The sequence below is a fragment of the Anarrhichthys ocellatus genome, unplaced genomic scaffold, assembly GCF_004355925.1.
Source record: "Anarrhichthys ocellatus isolate YVR2014 unplaced genomic scaffold, GSC_Weel_1.0 scaffold6, whole genome shotgun sequence".
NCBI classification, from domain to species: Eukaryota; Metazoa; Chordata; class Actinopteri; order Perciformes; family Anarhichadidae; genus Anarrhichthys; species Anarrhichthys ocellatus.
This window is the reverse complement of record NW_022280036.1, coordinates 5,424,991-5,451,443: the sequence shown is the minus strand read 5'-3', so window position 1 is coordinate 5,451,443 and position 26,453 is coordinate 5,424,991. Positions and strand designations below refer to the sequence as shown.

At 39.6% G+C, this 26,453-nt stretch overlaps 1 protein-coding gene across 1 annotated transcript; it reads right to left on the bottom strand.

The window, feature by feature from the left end:
- Nucleotides 1-6,012: 6,012 nt before the first annotated feature.
- kcnk2a (potassium channel, subfamily K, member 2a) lies at nt 6,013-15,493 on the bottom strand. Its single transcript, XM_031846697.1, has 9 exons — nt 15,449-15,493; nt 13,481-13,587; nt 13,273-13,385; nt 12,282-12,372; nt 11,719-11,836; nt 11,140-11,300; nt 8,941-9,127; nt 8,650-8,789; nt 6,013-6,351 (listed from the first exon to the last, which is right to left on the bottom strand). Coding segments are annotated over exons 1-9 (1,257 nt in total). The 5' UTR covers nt 15,450-15,493.
- Between the last annotated feature and the right edge of the window lie 10,960 nt (nt 15,494-26,453).

Genomic DNA, 26,453 nt, shown 5'->3' with positions numbered 1-26,453 from the left:
ATGGAGAAAATATCATGGTGAAATGAGCCATTGTACTGTATCTGTCTGACTGTGTGCTGTTGATTCTGGTGTGTACTTCCTGCTTTGATAACTTTATCTCATGCATCATAAGACCTGCTACCACTGGCCAGTCACACTCATCAGACCACTCTATCATCCAGGAAGTTTAAACTATAATAATTATTCAGTGGTTCACTGGCTGTGAGCTGTGTGAGAGAAGAGAAGATACTGATTATTATATTAATATCTAATAAAGCACAGTTATGTCAGCAGTGGTGGGAATGAGGTGGTCATTGCATGTCTGGGAGAAACTTTAAGGCCCTCTGAAAACTGGATGTAATGTTATTGAATATTTCTCTATCATTTTACATATTCATGACTAAATAAGGAACATATAAAGTTGAAATTATTATTTGTTAAGAATTGAACACTCATAAACTCAGTTTATCTACGTCACTCAAATCTACAGCACTACATTACTTTGATGCTAGAAAAAATGTGATGATTTTCAGGCAAATTTGGAAGTTAATTAGTTGGAAGGAGAGATTTTTAAACTGATTTATCGATGTTTGTTTGGACATCGGCGATAATGTCATTCCATGAGTAAAGTCACAATGAATTAAAACATATATTATTATGTCCGTGTTCAGATTTGACTGAGTTATAACTCAAAGAAGTACTGCAATTAATTGTTTATGGAAATTGCAGCAACCTGGATCTAATAGGTTTTAAAGTATCTTAATTGCCTCTATGTGGTGTGTCAGCCTCTTCTTTTAAACATCCAGTGGTTAAACTACTCACTTTGCTACAATGATGCAAAAGGAAACTCCAGGGTGTGTCGGTATACCTGGTGTTACTGAAGTTATTATCTCCGCCAGGAAGATCATGCGATCAGTCGTGGGTGAGTGTGCGTGTGTCCGTGAGTGAGTGTGCATCTCTGTGTCTGTCCAAGGCTAATCTCCCATTCTGCTGCAGCAAACTGCATCGTGTTTTGGGTGCCCACCTATGGCTGCATGTTCAAGGGCCTCTCGTGGTTGTGGTGACTCAGACTTTTTCAAAACCCCTTTCATCGCATGTTTTATACTGTCATTGCCTGCCTGTTTACTCCTCACTCACTACTCTTAACTGGCCCCTGGTCGGTAGCGGCCGCTGGTGATAACACAGCTAAGTGCATTTCCGACACCCCATCTGCTATTCTGCACCCACAGTGGCTGAATCGCAGTTTGTGGTATGTCTGGCTAACAGCTAACGGAATGGACTGTGTTTGGCTAACCGCTAACAGCTAACTGAACTATTAGTGCACACCTTTATGTACATCTAATCAATTCAGCCTCTGTTGAGCGAGCGGACAACTCAGTGAGTTTAATTTTGTTTTTGGCAGGATTGTATGACAGGTATTATACAACGACTTTGAAACAATCGCCTGCATTAATCGGAGGTTATTTTTTAGTTTGAATGAAGTGTGTTTTACGACGTCTTAGTCAGTGTCTAGACTGAGGATTAGCCAATTGTGGGTTGTTTTCATTCAATCACACAATACACCAGTGGTCGTTGCAGACACACCTGGCAGAGATCTGCACTTTACTGAGTGCACCTTTAGTTCTTAAAGAGTTGCAAATGTTAGCATTAAATCGACAGCATTTATGCATCAAGTAAACATTCTTTTAATCACAGTTGTACATGCTGCGGTAGACTATTTTGAAAAGAATAGAAAGTCTAAAGGTGGAGTTGGATTAATATAGGAGCAAAAAACTATGTGAAGATGTCGTGGAGTAATATATACCTGAATAGAGAAATAAGTATTCTTGCTTTGTTGACACAGCTGACGCAGCCACAAGTGCATGTGAGCATTCCCCACTGGTTAGCTCACGGCTGCTCTCAAACAGAGCTCAAATAGCACTCAAACAGAAGTTATATTTGATAACGCTGTCCCCACCGATGGCATCATCGTGGAAGCATAGCACCCACGCTCCAGTTTGCGCTGTTAGCACCGCCAGCTGCGAGCTGCCTGACTCAGCCGTGAGCTGATGACTCAGCCGTTGCCATGTTGAGAGGCAATCCAAATGCTCCCAATCTCATATTCAGCACCTTTAGAATTATGATGTAATTCAACAAATAATGAGTACAAACAATTTTTTTGCAATGGAGATGAAAAAGTTTTGGATCGATCTTCTTTTGTTGTTTGGAAATTTTTGGGAGGACGGAATAAGTTATTGATTGACTGATCTTAAGATGCACATTCTTCTTCAGGATATACAGAACCAACAGCAAAGGTTGAGCGCTTGGAATAAGACAGCAACCAGAAAAATAATTAAAATCTGGTGTATTTTCAAGTCATTCATCTTACAAAAATCATTTTACAATGTGTTTAGATTAGCTCTACAGGCATTATTATTAAAATGAGTTCTCCCAGACTCACATCAGTATAGAAACACTACAAGTACAAACATACAGTTTAAAAAAATACAGTTTTCATCATCATAAAAAGCATTAACAGATCTAGCACATTAGCAGAAAATGAAATGTCTTAGAGTTAAGCACGGCTAAAATGGATGATTGTGTAACATTGCCATATGTCTGCTAGAAGAAGGCACAGGCAGACCAACCAGCTACTGCACAGTGTAACGCCACTACTGTTTCTATTTAGTTAGTACTGAACCACACAGACTGTTATGGTCCGCTTTAGTTAAAGTCAAAACCTCTATAAGACTTTCCTGCTGCTCCCTCTCCCCTTCTCTCAGTTCAATTAGGATGTCCAGTGGGCTCCTTAAAGACTCATAGGATGTCCAATAGAAGTAAAAAAACAACAACAACATTTCTCACAGATACAAGTCAAGTAGGATTGGCAAGATCAAAAAATTTAAATTGTACCGGATTCTTTTTTCAGTTTTCTGATTCATTAGGATTGTACCTGCTGGTCTCAGTGTATTACTGGTGCCATATAAAACTACAAGCTGCACAACAGACTTATTGTCAATACATTCAATAGATCAATTCAAAACCCTCTCAGAAAGTTCTCAACATTAATCATTCTGTTAAGTTGTCAACTGAATCAAGCTGTCAAATATAAAATAGTTTCATACTCCTCGTTTATGTGGGTATTAATCTGAGGGTTAAATTATCCTGCTTGGATTGTTACAGTAAAAGGTTTGTGTGATAAACCGTGGAGTTGTCGTTAATGCCACATAACGACTAAATCGAAGCCTTCTGATTGGATGGACTGGATATCATGTTGTTACCTTCAAAGGCTGTTAAATCAAAGTGCATTTTCAACGGCAGGCGTACACACGTGAAAGAAAACCCTCATTGTGTCTGCGTTTGTGAGTGAGTGAAAGCTGGGCATTAAAACTGAATTGATTCTTCTACTGTCACAATTAAACTTTCCTGACCTGTCAATGTGCTAATCCACATCTGTGAATCAACCTTCAACAATCTAAACACAATGTTTAAATTTTTCCACTGTAACATGTTGACAGTAAATTGATTAAAGTAGAGATACAATGTTCTCAAGGACACCAGAGGTATGACAGCTATAACAATGACAAATAGAGATCATTCCATGTAATTCGAGAGTATTTTTTGCAAGAAATGTTGTATACCATAACCACACGTTTGGTAGCACCACTCAGAGAATGAATCCACTGTGTTATATTATAGCAGCTTAAGGTTTGTCAGCAGAGAGTAAACTGAAACTTTTGCTGGAATAGCAATAACAAAATGTATCAGAGGCTCTACAGTTTCTAAGAATAGAGAGGTGAAGTTGTTTAATTTATGGCACAATTTAAACAGGATTAAAAAACAAAATAGTCTCTCACCGTTGACGAGAGTATAGACATTTTTTTCTGAAATAGGATCCCATGTGGGACACCTGAAGGGGAGGGACTTTGCCTTTCTATGAACCTTGACGGCAGACCTGGAACAAGCTCACCTAAAAATAATGCAGTCATTAATGTTATCAATTACAGCTGCGCTTTTCCTGTTGGGACATACCAAAATGGCTGCTGTGAAAAGGGTCTAGTTGTGAACATTTTCTGCATCCAGTTATTAAAACAGATTAAGCAGTCAAGCTTACAACAGTCTTCCTCCACTGAGCCATATGTATGATATTATTGTAGGAAACACAAATGATTAGATAAATATGGCTGCATGTGGAGCCCGGCCAGTAGAACATTATGAGTGTGAGCAACTGAACTAGTTTTGTTGGACTGGAGAAACACCAACAATAAATGATCACTTGTTAAATATGTTGCCCACCTCACAGTGTGTTGTGCTTAGCCTTGTCTTAGCAAAGTAAAGAGGTTAAGGCACAGGGATGGTTTGGCAAATCTCCTCATACAGACATTCAGTGCTCTACTTTCTTTTAAAGCTACATCCACAATCAGAGAAACAACAAGTTCACCACTTTTTACATCCACCTTCTTCCTCTTCACTAAAACAAAGAAGAGTTGGCAGCAAATAACATCCAATGATGCCTTCTATCAAAACCAAAATGTTGAGATGTCAACATTAGGAGAGATCTTAAGAGTTAAGACTATTGCAGTCCACACAACAGGACTGTAGGACTAATATGGCTGCCACTAGAAAACACAGCGGCCAAACACTTTAAATGATTGGCTCTGATCAGAAGCTCCAGGTCAAAGGCAAGATAGAGACGTACCTCTTTAGTTACTCAATGCATGTTTAAATGGTGGGAAGGAAGTTATACTTTGAAATTACTGATTTCAAAAAAATGTAAACACAAATGTGAAAAGTAATGGCTTATACTTGTTGTTGCAGTAGCTATTTAAACTAAATGTGTAAATTAGAACATTTACCTACATGTCGTACGATGTTTAGAGGAAAAATACGCCAATACTATTGAGTATTACAGTAGTTTGTGGTAATTATTATATACCCCTCTATAAAATGTGCACAGTGAAACCAGCAATGAAGCTTTAGGTTCAAAATATATATTCAGTCGATTCAGTCAATTGAAATGGTGGAAGTTGCATACAGAAAGAGTTTAAACTGCACATGCTCTTTAGTTTCATATTTCACATTGGTTCACAACGGACGTTTTTCAGGACTACAAACATATCACTCTTGTCAGATATCAACTTTTCCCAGGAGGGAAATCAGATAGATGCGAGCTCAATCCAGAGATTCTCTGTACTCAGAGTTTGTAGCTTGATTAACGTCACAGTCCTCCATCGTTGTAGTTTAATACAACTATCTGTAGTTCAAACAATAACATATCCCACCATCTCAACATTTTTACATTCTCCGCTCATTTAGCACAAAATATCTGCCTCTCCCCGTCACACGCAATCTTTGTAGTTCATCTTGTTGTGTACCTTTTACAATTCGGATATCATCACATCCCATCATATAAAAAACATCTCTGACATGTCTTGTATTGTTTCAATTAACAGCTTATTGTGATTGTCAGTATCATTCTGCATTGAGATGGCAGACAGCAACGTCATAAGTTGTAAAGCTGTGTGGTGAAATGTGTCCTGAATTGTCACAATTTAAAATATTGGAGTGCTGCAAACACATACAGGCACCATGGACATATAAGGTCACCAAATACTGTAATTTTATCTTACAGTATGTTGAAAATGTTAGTTTATTTGTCCTTCAGGGAAGGGATAGCTGTTGATCCCAAGTCGTCGTCAATGGGCAACTTTGCCTTAGTCCAAGATTTAAGTGAGATTTAGTTGACAGACACTCAGTCTATGGAATTTTCAACAGAATCAACACATGTTCTGTACGTTCTTCTTCTTGCCGTTTGTTTCACTGGCGGGATGAGGGTGGTGAAAAGTGACCCGCTGTTAAAGATCCATTGAACTGTTCTTGAGCAAAGCTTACATCCCTGCAGAGGGGTTAAGATGTCCCTGGGTCACAATGTACCACATTCTCTTTACCGCTTGCTTAGGGAATGAAAACACTTAATTCTCAGCATGGATGCCACCAATGATGACAAATGGGAAGACCTCAGAAAGAACTTAAAAGGTGTTGACCATCCTCTTCCTACTTGAGGTGTTCAATGACTGAAATCTCTCCTCTCTCGGGGTCAAAACCGTTCATGAACAAACTGCCGTTTCTAGCCAGCGGCGTCATCAGGCCGTGCAGCCCAGCCTCCCTCCCGTTCCTGTCCAGTTCGTCGTTGAAATTGACCAACACGGCCCTCTTGGGCAGAGTGAAGTCAGGGCCAGGGCTGAATCCCAAGTCAGAGGACAGTTTGCGTTTAATTGAGGTGGCACGCTGGAACTTATCGTAGACCTCAACGCTAACACGTCGCCGTGTTTCTTTGAACTCTGCTGAGACGTTAGCCGTCCATTCTGCGGCATGAGCTCGGATCTCTCCTACCTGTAAGGAGAGAAAAAGAGAGTGAAGTAAGTAGACAGTGCAGAGGATGCACAGGTTTGATTCTTGAAACTGTTGTATGCACTGTACAGTAAAAAGGGCTTTTTTGATCACATTGTCAGTTAAATGGCTAAAATAAAAAATGTAAATAACATAAAATAGAATAAAGAGAAATAAAGAAGAGGAAAACAGAGTAGAAGAAAACATGTGGAAGAGCATTTAAATAGAACCTTTAAAGGACAACAGTGGTTCATTTAAATTTCATTCAAACTGTGACTGCTCTGAAAGTTAGCTTGCTGTTTTTTTCATGGACGATAACATCCAAGACTTCATATTATGTATTTTATGAAGTCCATGTTTGACTGTATTCAATACATTTTTTGTCCCCTATGTATGATTTTTTATTTTTGTATTGAATTTTTCATGAACACAATAACATATAAATCGACGTTATGGTCCTTTAATTAGAATACCAAAAACACAACACGCTCAATTGGAGACAGTCAGGATTTATAGCACACTTGTGTGTTTTGTGTTCAGCCTTTAAAAGAAAAAATACAGAGCAAGAGAGAGAACGGGCAGCGACAATGTCACTGACCAGGAAGTTAACTCAATTACATTAAAACAATGTATCTGCGACCAGATAGGAGTACCAATCAGCCATGGAACATATGACACACACACACACACACACACACACACACACACACACACACACACATACAGTAGAGGCTAATGTTACAGACAACACGCTGACACATTTTTTCGTCTGACTTCCATATTTCAATCTAAAAAATTAAGTCTAATTTTGAGATCAATTTATGAAAAAATGTAATTTAGGGAGAAAGCCATTGCATTACTGTCTTTATGTCTCAATGTAAATGAATGAAACAGCTCAACGTCTGTCTGTCTTCAGAAAACAAAAGACTTTCACTGTGTCATTATTAACTGTTTTTTGCCTCTGAATTTTTCAGGGACGCGTAACATTAGTGAAAGCAAAACTGTATGTTCTGTACTGTACTTTTCTGCAAATGTTAAAACCCCAATATAATGACAATCAATGGCATGATGACAGGAAAATTACTACTCGTCAATACAGCCCAGGTTTTCTAGTGTTGCTTCTGTTTTCATTCATTTATTTTATACTGCATGTGAATCTACTTCTTTTAAAATCAAAAAAACGGCAGACTGAGAAAATACTGACGAATGAAAATGGAGAGAAATAAAAGGCAGACTGACACGCAGAAAGGAAGAGATGAAGCAAAAAACATTAGTTTAACCCGGATATTAAAAAGACCTTAATGAGACATTAATGTGCTTCAGTTTTTTCCTAATATCACATTAAAAGAGGGCCGGAGACATTCTGGTGTCGCCTAAGGGCATCAAAGGACTCACACTTCAAACACTGCCTCTAGTTCTGATTATATCATCGTAATTATAATAACACACACACTTTTACAGGCCAGTAAGATTACCATGTATCACAGCAGGACTTCAGCATGAGAACCCAATGGGAGCATTAGTCACTCACTCACAAACACACACACACACACGCACACACACACGCACACACACACGCACACACACGCACACACACACACACACACACACACACACACACATACACACTGCATCATACATCACAACCTAACGATTGCAGTTGCAAACCAGTATCATTCAACTAATTATGTGTGACTGATGGGAACACCATGTCATTGTCAATATGTTCTTGTAAAAGATATAAGTCTTGGTCCATGAAAAGTTTCTGTGAGAAAAATGTTTGTTAGTTATGAACTGGCTGACCAAATCTATATTCACACCAACCTTCAGTATCACTGCTACTCAAACACCAGTGAAATCTAATTACAACAAATGCCTTGTCTGTATAATTATCCATCTTTTTCAATTAAGTGTCCCTTTGAAAACTCCCAGATGTTCCTTTTTTGGAAACAACTTTACTTGCATAACCTGTGTTATATTTACAGCACACACAGTTCGATTACATACATTTTCTGATAAGGACATCATCACACATTTTCAAAATGACCTCTTTCTCTCCCTCTCTCTGAAGATGCTCAAGGTAATGGCATAAGACTGCGTTTATGTGTTTGGATGGCAGACGGTGGATTGGATTATAAAACAGTCTTATCATTGAAATGAAGTTAAGCAGAGGGCAAAAGTTGAGGCACTGTAACCGAGTAGCTCGAATAATAACCTGTGTCGCTGCACTGAAAGAGACAAAGAGGGTGGGAAATGAGAAAAGGTCAATGAATGGAGTAAATGAAACCAGCAGTGTCATACCTCTTCTTTCGTCCTCTTGGAGATGACTCTGAGCCAGTCTCCTATCATGCTGAGGATGGCAGCAAAGTAGGCTAGACCCACCAGGATCCAGAACCATACAACTGGTTTATAGTAATCTAAGTACTCTATTTCTGAACCACCTAGACACGGAGACAGAGGCAGACAGAGACAATGACTGTCACATATCCAGTAGAATCCACCTGGTGAGACATGCAGGCATTATGCAGAGAGACAGACAGGTTTTAAGTGTCTGTCTGTGTTAGAATTGAATCACTAGCTTTGTGTTTGTACCTGCCACAAAGTCTCCAAACCCTATGGTAGTCAGGGTGATGACCACAAAGTAGAGGGACTCCAGCGCAGACCAACCCTCGATGTGTTTAAAGATGGCCGCTGGGAGCGCCACAAACAGCAGGCAGCCAAACAGCACAAACAGCAGGGTGGAGATAACCCGGATCTTTGTCTGACTGATGTCCCAATGCTGCAGGAAAGAGAGCGGCAGACAAAATCAGCAATATGAAACCACAGGTACCTTTCCAACTCCTAGAGATCTGATCTGTCCGTCATCACCGCAAACATACATGAAGCTTTGGTGCTCATGGTTCAGCGTTTGTTGAAGGTCTTTGGACGTAAGTGGTACAAAAGTTGAGGAAAGCTGCATTATAAACCCTGAATTATTTGCACCTTTACTGGAACTGTTGGAAGGGCTGTGAGCAGTACTTGAAATAGCCAGATCCAATGTAGTCATCTTTATGCTGTATACTGACATTTAGATAAAAGCTATACAAAGTGAGAACATTTCTTCCTGATTTTGATGCTTAATAGGACGAAGAGTCTTCCATCGTGCTGGCAGCTCTGTGAGGATGCACAGTAGTGCTTTGTGCTGAATGCTAACATCAGAATGCTAATATGCACACAGTGGCAATGCTATACAAAAAAGTAGATGAAAATCCAAACATATAAAGTTTACCTTGATCACCTTCCTAATTTAGCATGTTGGCATGTGAGCATGCTAAATTTGCTAACTAGCACGAAACACAATGTATAGCTGAGAATGATGGGATGTCATGAGTTTGCAGGTATTTGGTCACAAACCAAAGTATTGGATGATAGGAAACTTGACTTGATGACGTTGATGGCACTAAAAATAAAAAGTCAGAAGATCACCAAGGCTATTACAATTTAATTTATCCTATATTGAACTTTGAAGTGTGTTTTAAATTTCATGGCAATCCATCCAATATTTGTTAGCATATTTTACTCAAAACCAAATGTGACACTCAGGGAAGAAAAGTCAGAGGATTCCCAACATCAGCATCAATTTGTTTTGGTACAACAGGCTGATGCTGTTAGCAGTAATAGCGTAATTCCATAAATTGGTCCCCTGGGTGCAGTAGAAAAGGAAGGACATTCACAGTATTCACTGAGAACAATGCTACAGTCTCCTAAAAACCGGGCACACAGCAATAAGGCAAACACACCTAGAAACACACACTTACGCAATGAACTTTTGTCCTCCGTCCTCAGACTTAATCATAATATTCATTACTGAGCCCCTTGGGTGCCTTGAGAGCAGCAGAATGAGCAGATCGTTCTAAATTACACTCATCTGCTTATTTCATTCAAAACTTGAAAGCAAATTATTCACTTAAGACTCGGAGGCAAATCATTCAGAGCAACAACCTCAACTTTAAAAACCTAAACACAAACTGTGTGAGCTTTGTTTCTCTGATTGGGATGCGCAGTCTCGTTACAACACGTGAATGTTGAAGCCTCGCTTTTAGTCCTGAACATTTTTGAGAGATGAGAGACTTTATTTACTCTTTTAGCTTCTTGAAAAAAAAACAGATCTTCTGTCGCTTTACATCCAGTTTTTAATCAAAACTAGTAATTATTAGCAATTCTGTGCAGTTTTGCACAGAAATCCTTTCAGTATGCCACTCAGATAAAAAATGATTCATCCAAATGTAAATTCAGATCAAAGGGTTTGATTGCACTGCATCTAAAGTGGACCATTCACACACACACACACACACACACACACACATGCACACACGCACGCACACACACACACACATAAACACATTCATACTGTCAGCTCTCGGCTGCATTTACAATGTGAATTGTTAGCTTTTGTGGCCAATGTTTACATTTTTTATCTTCTAGCCTGTAGATAATCTGAATTTAATGGACTTCCCTATAAACAATTCAACAATTGATTCTCCAGAATATTAACTATATCACAATATATATCAATGTAATGTCATCAAATAATGATAGAATTCAAACCATCTCGCCCTGAGGATTAATACATAACATGGTATTTAGATCAGATGTTGTAAATATGATCTAAAAGCTGGTGTGGGTGAGGAAATCGTTAAAAGATCATTGAGGTAAATTATTCAGGGTAGCCTATTCAGACTTGTGACCTGCAGACCATAAACTTGAATGTATTCTACTGTGAAATACAGAATATTAATACTCCAAACTCACCACAAACATTTTCTCCACTCTGGCGATGCCCTTGCCGAATATGGTGCCGAGCTGATCTCCTACTCCAGCCAAAAGGAAGCCGAACAGAGGTATCCCCAGCAACGCATAGATGATGCAGAAGATCCTTCCACCTTCTGTGTGAGGAGAGCTGTTCCCAAAACCTGCAGAGAGGACAGAAAACAAGAGACTTAGAATATAAATCACCAGCAAAAACAGTAAAAACACTCGTCTTAATGGATGAAACTACCAGATGATGCAAGCTAAGTCATGTGACCAGGTGATCAGATAAACCAAAGCAACATGTGAGATTAATCAATGTGTGACTACATGTGCTTTTATGTGTGCTACATGATTGATTTTCTTAATCACCATTTGTATTTTATTATTTTAGACTGTACTCTCTGAACTTCTAAAGAAGCAGCTTCAATAGCAGCGCTCCAACAGGTACAGTAAGTCGAATTACATAAGTGACCATAACAGCTTTATTCTTTTAGTCACTTGAAAGCGTGTGTGTGTGTGTGTGTGTGTGTGTGTGTATGTGTGTGCGTGCGTGTGTGAGAGAGAGTGTGTCTGTCCTACCGATGGTTGTGATAACAGTCCCAGCAAAGAAAAAGGCGGAGCTCAGGTCCCACAGGCTGCTGTGGTTGGTCAGCGTCCCAGCAGGGTTCACCCCTGAACGGATAGCAGACACAACTTGCTGGAGGGGAGAGAGAGATTTGAGTTATCGAAGAGTTATCAGTGGACACTGATTAAAAGACAATTGTGCTACTTTCTTGCTGCTGTACATATTATAATGAAACATTCAAGCAGCTGCTTTTGAGCCTTCTTGTAGCTGTGCTGGCAGGAACGTGTGTTTATGTATTTGTGTGCTTGCCTGAATAACTAATTTAAAGATATAATATTCAAAACTTGAGATGACTGTTGGCGAGACAAAAATCTTGAGCTGTCAAAGATAATTCATTAAGGGGAATCAGGGAGCCCCAGACGGGGTTTAATAGTTCAGAACAGTTCTGCGGCTCCACATTTCTGCCTTCTGCTCCTTTGAGGCTGTGGGAGCTGTCCATAGTGCTGAAACCACTGCAGCTTTGCCGGATTACAACTGTGTACAATACATACAAAACTTTAATCATTTTTCATGTCACCTTAACCAGCTCCTCCAGCTGGCTCTGGTTGACACATGAGTTTCTGGTCAGGAACTCCAGCTTCTGGGACAGGATGGCCAAACGCTGGGCACTGGGAGAGAGGAAGTACAGAGAGATGGGGAGGCTTACAGATGCTTGTGATTGACTTTTACTGTGAACGGTTTGTGTCACTGAATTATGACTTCACAAGAAATTATCCTAAATGCTGATTTTGTTTAAAATGTGTTTACATTTCTAGACTTGTTTTAGTTCATATTCTGGTTCTGAACCATTCAATGAAAAGCAAACTAGCGGCAGCACTTTAAACTCTGTTACTGAAGCCAGTGTAAAGATTTCAGAACAGGACTAACGTGCTCTGTACTTCTACTGGAGTTGTGTAGTGGAGTGTAAATGGTGGTATGACAGTCATGTCTTTTTTATTAAACTGTGGGAAACATAGTCACATCCATTTGTTTACTTGCTGTAATAGCCTACTGGTGCTGTGAATCTATGGCACCAAAGTCATTTGATGAAAGAGCTTCAAAAATCTGGATGTTGTCTGTGAAGCTGTGATAGTAAATCGTGTCGTCCTGCAGGATTTGGGGCTAGAGCATAAAGAGATTGAACTATAGAGGCCCAATTCTTGAACCCTGGGGAACCCACTTGCTATAGTGATCTACTCAGATTAATTAGTACCATTTGCAACAACATAACCTCTGCATTCAAGATACAGCTTGACCAAACACAGTTCTTTAACAGAGAGTCTTACAAAGTTTTTCAGTCTATGTAGAATTGGATGGGGTGTCATTTGTTTTTGGGGAGATTGCATTTAAAAGTGTTATTGAAGAAATACCTGGGAGTCGTGAGAAATTTGGAGTAGCCAGAATATCAATAACAGGGGTATGATTGGTAAATGGATGGATGGATGAATAGATGGGTGGATGGCTTTGTGAGGCAGACATATATATACTGTATATATATATATATATATATATATATTTAAACAGCTTACCTCTCGTGAGGCTGCTCCAGGGATCTGAAGACTGCTGCTCCCATCACCAGGTACAGAACCACCAAAAGAAAGATGGCTGTCACCGTCTTCCATTTCATCACTGTGGCAACCACCTACAACACTTCAACTGATCAATCAACCCACATATATACAGGAGCCCCCTCCTCCCATTACTATTCAAATCTGGACTTCTGTCGATTTCTCTCACCTCACTCTCCTCGCGGGGAGACATTGTGATTGGCTTTGTGGAGAAGGAGAGGCGGGGCTTGCTGTTGTGAGTGGCGGATTTAGGGTCCAATAAGTCTGGAGCTGCCACTGTCAGGGGAAATGAGAAAAGGGCATTGAGATTTTTTCCCACACATTATTTCCCCTCCCTGTCTCTGCTCTCTTACTCCGAGAGCAGACACTTAACATTTGTAGCTGTTAATTTTAGAAATCACAGACGAGCCCTTTAAATCCGAACACTGCTGAAAGCATGAATCGAGTACTAACATTTAGTCTTCAGGTATTTTCTCCTGTTCCTGCAGCAACATGCGTCATGCAGCAAGAAGAAAGAGAAAGAGGGTCATGAGAGTTGTGTGCATCTTTAATGTAAGTGGATGGATGTGAAAGATGTCGAAATAAGAAAGCAAGTCTGAATAAGGAAAACAGAGATTGTTGATGTGTCTGGTGAGACGCAGAGAGATGGAGAAAGATGCTAGTAAAATGTTTGTAGTTTGTGATGAAGTACTTTTATACTCCTTTTAGCAGGTGAGTGTCAAAGGTGTGTTGTGGTTACAAAACTTCCATTAAACAGGTTGTTTGTCCAAACTATGGTAGGTATTATGAACTAAGAGAACTAGACTAAGAACTCAAATTTGCATTTGTTGTTCAATTTGTTTCCAGTCAAAGAGAGCGGAAAGAGATACATTTGACTGTACTTAATTGATTTGGACCGACCATGCTGCCACACCAGTAAGTGAAAACTTTGAGTTATGTTTACATGCTATGCATCCTAATTTAACGTGTGTGTGTGTGACTTCCTAACAGATCAAGATATATTGTTTTGGAGCTATGTCAAAACCAGTAAGTAAGGCAAATTGTTTAAATTCAGAAGTAAAGTGGTTGTATTTTGTCATCCGGTATTAACTTGTGTTTTCTACAATTAGGATACTGATGAATAAGCTTAAAGGATTCCTTCTATAAAAGGTGTTTATTATTCTTAGTTATGATATGCATGGCAATATCTTGATTTATGTTTGTGTATCACACAGAAAAAAACATCCATTCATCCTCTATCTATTGATCTATTCACTCAATAAATGGTTAAATGGCTCTTGGATCCTTGAGTTTTAATGTGCATACCAGCTAGAACTTCTATGGTCCAGTCAACATTATACTCCCTAATCAGGCAATAATAATCTAACCCTGGTGGCCCCGCCTCTGCCTATTCTGCAGCTCCAGAGAATGAATATGTGTGTCCATGTGTGAGTGTGTCCATCTGTGAGTGTGTGCGAGATGTCTAGAGAGGGGGATGAATGGAAGAGAGAGAAAGAGGAAAGAGCAGCAGAGAGGAGGGGAGGATATGGGAGGGTCGGGAGGTGGGTGGAGTCTGTTCAGGATCACTTAGACATCATTACTAAACTCACAAAACTGTAAAGGCCAAATAACTATTTCATCAACAGACAGGATAACAAATGCATAACTGTGAATTTTCCTTAATTAAAATACGTATATTACAATATGCCCCCCAAAATGACCATTTGTATTGTAGTTGAAAAAAGGTCAAAAGCACTCAAATTGATTAAATTCAACCTAAAGGTTTCACCAAAAACATATATATATTATGTGCTGGTGACATAAACGCACACACAGACGGACACACACACACACACACTCACACAAACACACGCAAACACACGTACGCACACACACACACACACACACACACACACACACACACACACACACACGCATCTCTCACTAAGTGGAGAAGTAAGACAAGTTGAACAACTTTCATGAGCTTCAAAACAGCATGTTATCTTTACTAAAATATACATTTCCAACGGTGTATTATAGATCGCTTAGATGACACGGAAAACAAGTGTGATTGTGATGTTCTGAAACTTGTTCCCAAACGGCACCAGATTATGAATACGCGTGAGAACAGCTCCTCTCCCTCTCTTTGTGTACTTACTCCTTGTTGTTGCCTATCCGATGCCCTCCGCTCTCCTCTTCTCCTCATTCGACGCTCTCACTGCGTTTAGGGGAATCTTTCCTCCTCTGCGTGTCTCCTCGCTGCGCTGCTGAAGCGGGGGGACGAACAGGCGCTCCGTTTTTCTTCCGCTCCTCTCCTCTACTTTAACCGCTGATCGGACACTGATGCTGCACTTGCAAGGTGCTTTTATTGCATCCACAAGTCCCTTCGAAGAGCTTTCTCTGGTCTTTCTCTGTCAGTTCTCCAGCATCCGCTCCGCTCCGGCTGCGCTCTCGCTTTTGAGCGCACCGGTGGATCGGTGGGGCAACACCGAGAGGGGTGGAGAGAGGGGGAGACAGGGGGAGAGAGGGGGAGAGAGGGGGAAAGAGGGGTGGATGTGCCGGACACAGGGAGGTGGTTCCCTGACTGAGAGGGAGGCCATTTACAGAGTTTCAGGAGTCCCATCTATATATATTGTGACTATAAGTTTAAGTCTCCTCCATGTTTCCTCACACGTGCACTATAACCAGAGACCAGAGAACAGTGATGAGGGCAGTGATAGGCTATTTTATAGAGGCCCAGGTTTGATGTTTGCTGTACTTTTACAGATTAGATCTTCCTAAAGCAGTGGTCCCCAACCTCTTTGTCTTGTGACGCCTTATATTGAGTCAGTGTCTCTTGACCTTTGTCACAACTTGGACATGTTGCATGTCAACAGCTCCACCAAAAAGTCATTTTACTTTCTGGAACTTTTCATCCGTTTCATCCGAATGGAGGCCAGACGAGGCAAAGTTATGCAACTTTTTGCAAAATAAATAATAATCTGTGTATAGCAGAACTTTTGTGTCTTCCTTCCTGTCCCATTAATCATGTCCCATTGATTCATCTTGTGACCCAAGTTGGAAACCGCTGTACAAAAGCACAAAGCCATTGTTTGGAAGATGAGGATGGATGGATAAATGCTCACATTATGTGAGGATTGAAATTGATTTTCCTAATGATATGCACAGTTCCAACTATTTTTCCTACTTTTTCCCTACATTTTAAACGGACATTAGGTCAGTATACATACACTATCAGAATGGTTAGGATGGTTAGAAGTGTGCTAGATGGGGATGGAGATGTTTTGTTTGTTTTGCTTTCCACTGGTAAACAAAATGACCCAGAGTTGGTCCAGTTTGTTTATCCTGCAGCATGGCACTTATGCAATGGAAACATTCTTTGAATGTTCACGAGTAAAGGTACTATAAACCAACTGTGTGAACACAAAGATACAGTTTATTATTACTGTCATCCTCTACAATAGAACAGATGATATTTTCTTGAGGATATAAATATTATATAATATATATATATATATATATATTGGCGTCACAATTTCACAGACTTTTTATTTTATGTGTTTTTCCAGAAAGATCAGAATCATTTCCAGACAGAAAAGAAGAATCACGTTCATGAATGGTTGGATGTATTTGGGTGGTTGAAAGAGTCATAAACATGATTGAGAGAAAAACAGGCAATTATTTAATCAGTCAACTACTCTACACAGTGAGCCAGTCCATCAGTACAGAGAGTCGTTCAGCTCAGACGTTAACTGTCTCACACTCACATGCTCGTTCCTGTTGTAGTATCCGCAGAGGAGACAGGAAGGAAGGTGAGGAGGGGTTAAACCATGTTTAATAACAGGTGTTTTAGCCCACTGAGGTGATCAAATACGCAGAAATAAGATGGCCATGTTACATAAATGTAGAGGGAGACAATCAATGAAAGCTCGCTGTCTTAAAGTTTGAACGACAAGTGGCAGCTGTTGGAGAATCTGCTACCTCCAATTTAAAATTGGACTCTCAGCATGTATTGCAGTTTTCGTAATGAACACCTATGCGTTCACAAAACTACCTGCAATCTGCTCATTTGTTTAACTTACTAAAATACAACAATGTATCTGCTTTCTGGGACCATCTTTCAAATTTACTTTTTTTTGTTGCTTTTTATGAGTTGGCTATCAATAATGAACACTGCTCTGGTATAATCCATCTCTCGGGCTCCACTGGTCTCCCTCTCTTTCTTTTACTTTCCACCCCTCTTCTCTCTCTCGGCCTCCCGGCCCCTGATGAGAAATTAATAGCAGTTTAAATATTCCTGTTTCCACCTCATGACTCAAACCTCTAAACATTAATTACATACCTACTTATACAGCTAAACATAGATAATGTTGTGACTGGCTTGATCTCACTGAGTGTGTGTGGGATGCGTATTTGTGTGGAAGTTGCATGCTTACTAACATGCACACGTTTCTGTGTATGTGTGTGTGTGTGTGTGTGTGTGTGTTGGTGGGCAGGTATAATGTGTGTTGCATGCAAGCTCCCTCTGTTAGTGATACCCCGCTTTTACCTGCTTCATTTTATGTGTGCACTGCACGTCTTGTGTGTGTGTGTGTGTGTGTGTGTGTCACAGAGAGCGCATAACAAGAGTCACACACAGTCTCCCCTCACCCTTCTAAATTTGTTGACACACCTGCTGCTTGGTGTAGGCAGACATTCAGACCAGATTTGTCCCTATACTCTCTTACATTGTGCTGAACCTGCTGATCAGTCATTTCTGAACATTTTCTGATATATTACATCGCAGTAGATATTATATAAAAGCAGGTTTCTCTACTGTAGTGAACAGTTTGGTCGAGTAACAGACTGATGATATTGAACTGAGGAAAGTCTGAATCAGCACTGAACACCGGGTCATATGAACGGTGATGTGTTCACTTGCTGTTGTAGAGTGCGTTTGAACGCTCTGCTTAGGAAAAAAGTAAACCAACTGCAGTCAGTGACTACAACTCTTTGAACTGAATGAAGTGAATCGATTCAGCAATCACCAATGGGGATAATCATTAATTTGGACCAACGCTGTCATGCTTCTTCTTCCATCTTTCCTCTCTTCAGCCTCATGGTATGTTCCTGTAGTGGTTTAAAAAGCACTTGTTGACTTCCTGTTAGGGATATCACTGTCACAACTTAAGTGACATTCCGATTCTCCGTTAAGAGAACACGCTCCCTGTGTAGATATTAAGGGCTCTTTCTAAGGTAACGGAAACACAATGACTATTAGTTTCAGGTGATTATTCTCTCATGAAAACATAGTGAGTGAAAGACGCCACTTATTTTTGAATCCATTTTTTCTTTTTAAACACAGCTGTTTACAGGTTGCATAGCGGCTATGTAAAATTGTAATATGGTAAAACAAAGTAAAGTCTGTTGTATGAGTCAGTTGATGATTACTGATGGATCATGCTTGACAGAAATATTATTTCAGTTATGTTTTACGTGCCTGTGTGTCTGTATATCTTTGTGTCTCGTGCTGCAGCAATTGATTGCTTAGTCTGAAGTATGATAATGAGCGATGCTACTTAGTCACAGTCAATTTACCCAGCAGTGACCAAATATAGAATTCTCATTTCAGTTTATTTTCCATCATTTGTTATCAGTGTTATGCAGTCTGTCTGAAGGGGAAAACATATATAAATGTTCTTCTGCTATGGAATGAAATAATTGAACAATTTGTGCTACACTGATCTGATGGCGTTACCACATTTTATTAGTTTTACAATTCTGGGGATCATGAAACCCAAAGTATCGTGTAGACTTTTAATTATGAACTGAACAAAGAAAAACAGCTGACTTGTGTCTGATTTTTAATTGTTTGCAGCTGTATCAATGTATCAACCATTATTTTCTCATTCATACAGAAACACACAGTATCTATCTCTACCCAAAATAAAACACAGTAATTGCAAAAATTGACTTTCCAGTCAGTTCATAACCTTTTTATTCAGCACTATAAATTCAGATAGAGCTTCAACAAGTGAGCTCCTCCTCTGTGCTCATGTTTTCAAATGTCTATGTTTTGTTTTACAGTATTATTTACCTCGAAATATAGGAGCGTATAAGGATGGGTGAAGCTTATGGACGGAGGCATTGAAAAAGTAAAGTTATTAAGCAAAAAGCTGCACAGAGGCCTGAATTCAGAAGATTCACACACGGGACGCAGAGAGGAAAGAAGACTGAACTCTAATGTGGAAAACAAGTGTGATCCCTCCTGACCTTTTATGACATTACCATGACAACCATTTTAATTACCACAATAGGTTCTGTAGATTACCAAATCCTTTGTCAGTGCATCTGTTCATGACTTTGTCTGTATTTATGTGAGTGTGTGTGACAATGTGTGACAGTGTGTGCGAGCACTCTACAGCACAGTAATGTGCAAACACAGTATGTTCTACTGCAAATACCTGTGTATGTAGGTGTATCCTACGGGTGACTGATCCTGACACTGTGGCGCCCCTCAGATGCCTGTGGAGAAATGACCTTGGGTCCTTGGTTCCTGGCTGGACACAAGCCTTCAATTAGACGTCCATGAAGCGGAACTGCCCTCTCTGTGTGTGTGTGCGTGTGTGTGTGTGTGTGTGTGTGTGTGCATGCGTGTTTGCGTGGGTGTGCACAAGTACAGTACATGTTGCCAATGTGCAAGAGAAACATCCTCCATGTGTGAGTCTGACTCTGGTAGAAACGGCACACCGTGTGTTGTTTGTGTGTGTGTGTGTGTGTGTGTGTGTGTGTGTGTGTGTGTGTGTGTGAAGCCACTGTAACAGAATTAGTACTTCCTCTGGTTTTCCAGTTGTAATGACCTGAACCTCCCGAGGACTTAGCTTGTGGAATGTGACAGCAACTATTTCAAACAAACTCATAGTATGGAACTGTCCTGTGTGTGTGTGTGTGTGTGTGTGTGTGTGTGTGTGTGTGTGTGTGTACATTGCATGTCTCACAAAACCTTTGACTCATAGGAACAATACAGTTTGTCCCAAACTGAGTTGACAGTATCTCACGTTTTTTTCTGTACTATATGTTTTCTTCTAGTCACACAGGTTTTTATTAGCTGTCAGTTTTCAAGTCACAAGTTGTGACATTTTTAAAAAGGTTTCAGCCCAAAGAAGGCACAATTTTTTTTAAACACATTTCAGTATTTTGTTCCCCATATCCATCCATCCAACATCCATCTTTGGATATCAATGTTAGGAGGACATACATGAGCAGCAATGACCGTAATATTGCCATTATTACGGTAAGCGCCTGTTGATATTATATTCGGGTCCAGGGTTAAAAATAGCTTCCATAGTTTTGACTGTTGGGGCCAGGAAATAGTGGAACCTAATCCTTGTTACATAACTGAATGAAGGGTTTCTGTATAGGACGTGTGTGTGTGTGTGTGTGTGTGTGTGTGTGTGTGTGTGTGTGTGTGTGTGTGTGTGCAGGGGGGTATGTGTCCACCAGTGTACAGGCTTGTGTGAGTATGCATGTGAATGCACTTGGGTTATGCTAAAAACAAACAGAGCCATGCAGTTGCGTGACATGATGCTGGGAAGTGGGAACAGCCATCAGAAAATACCATTCGTACTAAGCAGCTGGTGATTTTGTCAAATTTTAGAAGGGGAACGTACACTCAACAACATTTTACATGCTGCTGCTTCTTTTGTGGTGCTGTTGCCTGGTCTGTACAGTACGTGGGGACATTAAATATCTATAACATGCAGTATCTCCAAATCAAATAATTGGACTCCATGCTTTAGAATATGTGCGTGAGAACTGGATTTGAGGGTGAGTTTCAAATCTATGAGTCAAATTTAAACTTTCAAGTGATATTTCATGAGATACCACCAGAGTGACTAAATTCAACCGATGGTCACATACAGCAGGGGTAAATGATTGAGGTTTCCAGCAGTTAAAGACTATAAATGATCAATCTTTGACACAAATCTGTTTAAACTTGGAGGGATGACGTATCTTCATCGCTCTGGCTTGGACATTTTGACAAAAGTTAGAAAGTTGACACATTTGGCTCTTTTTCAGTTTTCTGACTGATCTGATGGTAACATTATACAGTTATTAAACAAAACTCTTAGAAACACATACGTAACATAGTTCAGTGTCTTCCTCACCTGAACCTCCACAGCACACACATGATGCTGTTTTTGGGAGGGAACCTTAAACTATTGTAAGGAGACAGTAATGTACCTGTGACAAAAACTGTTGACATGCCTTTATATTTTCTACCTTATCAATAATTATACAAAATTTCTCGTCATCTTGTTTCTTACTTTGTTTTTCTCAGTCTCTCTTCAACCTCCTGTTTACAAATGTGCTTGTCAGTTATGGTCATAACTCGCTTCTGTTTGACCCTCACTAGTCCCTCTATGTCTCTTCTGTCTCTCAGTCTTTATCCAGTGGAGTTTGTAATTTTGGTTTAGAAAAAAATAAAACATGCCTCACTGAGAAAAAAATAAATCTTCATGAATGGATTAATCTGGAAGCAGGAGTCTGAAAGAGATGAGTACAGAGGTGGGCAGTTGAGTGAAAGGAGAGGGTCCAGGACGAGGAGAGAGGAGAGTGAAGCGATATGAGAACAGCAGGGAAGAGGAGGGTTAGAAAATGCAGTGTTGCCATCTGCACCAACAGGGACCATAATCAAAGTAGATCCCACAAGAGAAAAAGGTGTGGTAAAAATAGAGCAGTTAAAAAAAGCCACAGCTTCATCTGGTTCGGACAACAGAAGAGGAATGAAACAACAGATTTGTACACACTCTATGTGTGTGGTGCAACATAAAGACTGGTGACAATTCTAACCTTTCTGGTCGCCTAACAAAGTCTTATTCAGCGTTCAGCTGTTCTGAGCTCCTGCTTCTCGTGTCACTTCTGCTTGGGAAAATAAAATGGCGACGGCCAAAATGCAGAGCTCGAGGCTTCAAAACCGCAGTCCGCAAACCAATGGATGACGCAACGACGAGTACGTCCACTTCTTATGTACAGTCTCTGGTGTGCACGGCCTTTAAAGGAAACAAAACTAAATAAATAAGAGGAGGAACATAATAAATCCAGATGCCTCCATACAGGTGTAAAAAAAGCTTTAAACTTTGGGTCAAAATGACAAAATGCTTCACGGCCAACTAAAAGTGACAATGGACCTTACACCTGTATCTGTGACTGAAAGCCAAATCACGCCACAGCACCGTCAGTCTAATTATGCTCATTACTCCGGTGTCTCTACTCAACCAAACACAAACAGTCTAAAGTAAAAAACAACTCATTTTGTGTGTGATCTGTAAGTCGCTGTCTGGCGGTCCTATTTTCTACATCATGTCTCTGTCTTTCTGTCTGTTTGCCTGCTGTGCGTGAGAATCAAAGGTGTTTTCTAAGTGAAATGCATTGCTGTTGCACACACACACACACACACACACACACACATGCACACACACACACTATGCAGTACTAAAGATTGCAGCCTCACTGTAGTTCTTCAGGATTGGATTTAATGGGTGAAAAGCAGAGGGAGGGTAGAGAAAATGTATGGAGTAAAAAAAGAGAGAGATGGAAACAGAGATAAAGACACACACACACACTCCACACTGTCTAATCTATACGAGTTGAGCGTGACAGAAGTCCAGTTCAAACAGGGTCATTCCTGATCTCATCATTTTGGGATATTTGTTGATTCTTAAGGAGAAATCCATCTTTTTAAAACTTGATGGTTAAAGCACATCTGTACTAACGAACCTGCTTCCATGTCACTTTTCTGTAAACCTCAGTCGGTTAAGTCGCCAGTGTTTTGGGTTTGTATTGTGGTTTTCGATAACTGTGGTCAAAAGTGCCATCTGAAACTCTCAAAGTATTTCCAGCGTTTCAAATATTGTTCACATTTGTCAGAAGAAATTGAGTGCATTTAGGAGAGTGAGACCACACTGAAATACCAACTTAGATTCTTCAAGGAGAAAAAAAATTACAAGTTGTGAAGATTTAGAATTTTTAATTATCAATATTTAAAGTAAAGCATGTTATACCAACAAACCAGACTTAGACTTTTGCTTCAACAAAAGTGATAACTTAGTATTTTCATCTGTAATTCATTAAAAAATTAGAAAGTTCTGTTTCAAATTGTTCTCCAAATGCTTTTTTAGTTGTATGGCATGATGTGACCGTTTGAAAATGTTTCCAAGTTAGACCTTGTTATACAATATTTCTTTATAGATGTATTCCATTTAGAAGTTACTCATGTCAGAAATAATACAACTATTCTATTAGGAGCAATGACTTGCATGTGGTAACCGTGACAAACTGACATGTGCATAAAGATGAAACTTTAAGCCTCAGAAGCACGTTGGAATGCATTTTAGACTGAAATACATAAAATCAGACAAAAACTAGTGGAACTGCAATTGTGGTCAATCTGCCTCCCAGTGACTGTGTAGAGGTACAACAATGTCTGTCAATGACACGCTCTCTGCTGAACTCTGTCAAATTCTACTTGCATATCACACTTTTTCTGTCTTAGACCCCAGTCATAATCCTGGCATATTTATCAATACGTAGATGAAACTCCATGGTGATACAAATATGTACATTTAAGATGCAATTCACTTTGAAGAAGATGAGAACACAAAATGAACATGTGTTTGACAAAACCCATTAACCGGATTAAGAAAACTAAATCACAAAAGTGAAGGAAACCTTAAATCTATATATAAACTTTGATAGGAACCTGGATTTTCTGCTGTTTTTTGTGTTTGACAAGGGAAGAAAAATGTCCCCTTTGGGGCCAATGAACAAATCTTAAATCTGTCAAATGAACATTCATCAGTGCTATGAACAGAAAACACAATACACTCCCCGGGGAGCCAGTGGAAGAGCAGCATTATCATAATTAGTGTTTTCATTTCAATGTGACACATTAATTGTAAGTATGTCCATTAAATAGATATATAAGTACATTACTACTGGCTACTGAGCAGCCTCTCAACCAAGATTTGAGTTTTGCCAGATAATACTCCATTATCAACATGGCATGTGTAACAATTTTTTCGGATACAGTTATGATCTTTTTATAACATATTTGTCTTCATTGGTGTTTTGGAGATGTGAGTATGATATAACTTATTATACAATGCCTAGAAGCAATTCAATTAAAGAGTTACTGGGACATCTTGTGGTCCAATAGGTGCAGTGCAGATCTCTGGCTATTCTCTTTGTGTGTCTGTAAATGAAAGATAAAAATACTATATTTTACACAATGGGTTACACAATTTGCCACATTTATTTGCAAATTGCGTCTTTGTGTTTTTTCAATTGTTGTGGCCACATCCCTCTTCACATATACTTAGTTACTTAGTTACTTTTTGACTTAGTTGATATTCTTACTGTTTATTACTTATTTACTTATTTATATTACTTGTTGCTCTTGTTTTTTTACTCTGTATCTTGTGTGCACTCTCCACTTTGCTGCTGTGATCCTGTGAATTTCCCCACTGCGGGACTAATAAAGGATTATTTTATTTTATCTTATTTTATAGTGCTATGATATCATTTTAGCAAACATTCATTTTAACAATATTACTTTTACTGGTTGTGAATGCTTAAAGAGTCTTTGGCATATCTCTTCATTTCAGATGATCATCATTTCTTTTACTCCTGGTCTGATCACATTCATGTCCATGTTCTTATTTCCAGGGTAACTGTTGATCGTAAAGGCAGATTATTGCGTGCCTTGAATTTTGCAGCTCTATTTTACAAACCGTGTGTTGTTCTTTATTAAAGTGGCAGTAGCCTACTGCTGGAAATGTTGTCTTCTTAAATAACTTGATATAGACAAACTTCCTCAAATTAGAGTTAATTTGTCATTCCAACTTAAAAGAACAGATGAATGAAACCGTTTCACAAAAGACAAATCAGATAACAGGTGTGAGATGTGCATGAGTACTGGGTGGTCTGACGGACAGAGTGAAGAGCTGCATCTGATGGTGTTTGACTTTAGACACTGGAACTGAAACCATGACTCCTAAAACAGTACTGTCATATAATAATCATAATAAAACACTTTTGAGAAATAATAGGGTCCTATCCTTTCCGGTAATATGTAAAAGGGGCGTGGTTTATTTACCTGTTCACTTGGACGACGGGAGGACGAAGACGGTAAGATAGCCTCCGATATTTTCTGTTGACCGTCAGGACCTACTTATCCCAGTACAGTTATTGCTTTAGATTATTTTAATTTAATAAACAGCATAAAATGCATCTGGACAAGTGACTGCACGTGATGCACGTGACTCTGTGTTGATGGTTGAGGATCACCTTAGATCTCTGGGTTTTGGATTGAATGGACATTGTTTGGACTGTTTCCCCTCTTCGGCTCACCGCAGCCTGAACCACGTGATGTGAACTTCCTTGTTGACAGCAGCGCATCACAGCCTACAGAAGCGGTATGCACGCTGTCTGTCTGTCTGTCTGTCTGTTTGAACACTGGAAGTGCTGCCGCTGTTGATTTGGGCTTATATGCGCTTGGTATGCGGAGGTTTTGGGATGGTTTGACTGCTTGTAACACTGTTGCTGCAGGACTCACTGTGGTTGAGTTGGAAAATAAAAACGCATTGCAGACAAAGTTGAGTTGATGAACTGTGCATGTTGAAACGTGTCCAAACGAGTGAGACAAATAAAATGGAGAGGCCGGGGTCAAGGCATGCGCTTACAATAGTACAGCTCTTAGAAGGAGCGTCAGTCAAATGTCAAAAAGAAGTAAAGGGCTCACACATGAAATTAAGGAGTTAATGAAAAAGGATGAAAATTCTAAGGAAATGTTACTCAGTTTTTTGAAAAGGCAGAAGCACATGAGTCATTGTATTGCGTGTTAAAAGGAACTGGTTTGAACACAACACACAAACTGGCTTTTTGAAACTGGAGGGCCCTTTTCAGCAAACAGGTCATGCAAGTGCAAATTTAATGATTGCAAATTCAGACATTTCTCCCATTTCACTTGAGGAGGCAAGTGAGAGAGCAACAGGAAAATAAAACTCTTAATGTCCTTAATGCCCTTTGTACCACAACCACCAGTCATGCTTAAACCTGGACAAATCTCCTCAAAGCACGTCACAAACACCAATAACAACAACAACTGCAGACTGAGCTGTAAC

Bases quoted from the DNA above. Each gene is read 5' to 3' on its own strand.
- kcnk2a (XM_031846697.1), bottom strand. The intron at 11,837-12,281 runs GTGACATGAAAA...TCTCCCCTCCAG, and splicing joins AGCTGGAGGAGCTGGTTAAG to CAAGTTGTGTCTGCTATCCG. The intron at 11,301-11,718 runs GTAGGACAGACA...TCCTCTCTGCAG, and splicing joins GACTGTTATCACAACCATCG to GTTTTGGGAACAGCTCTCCT.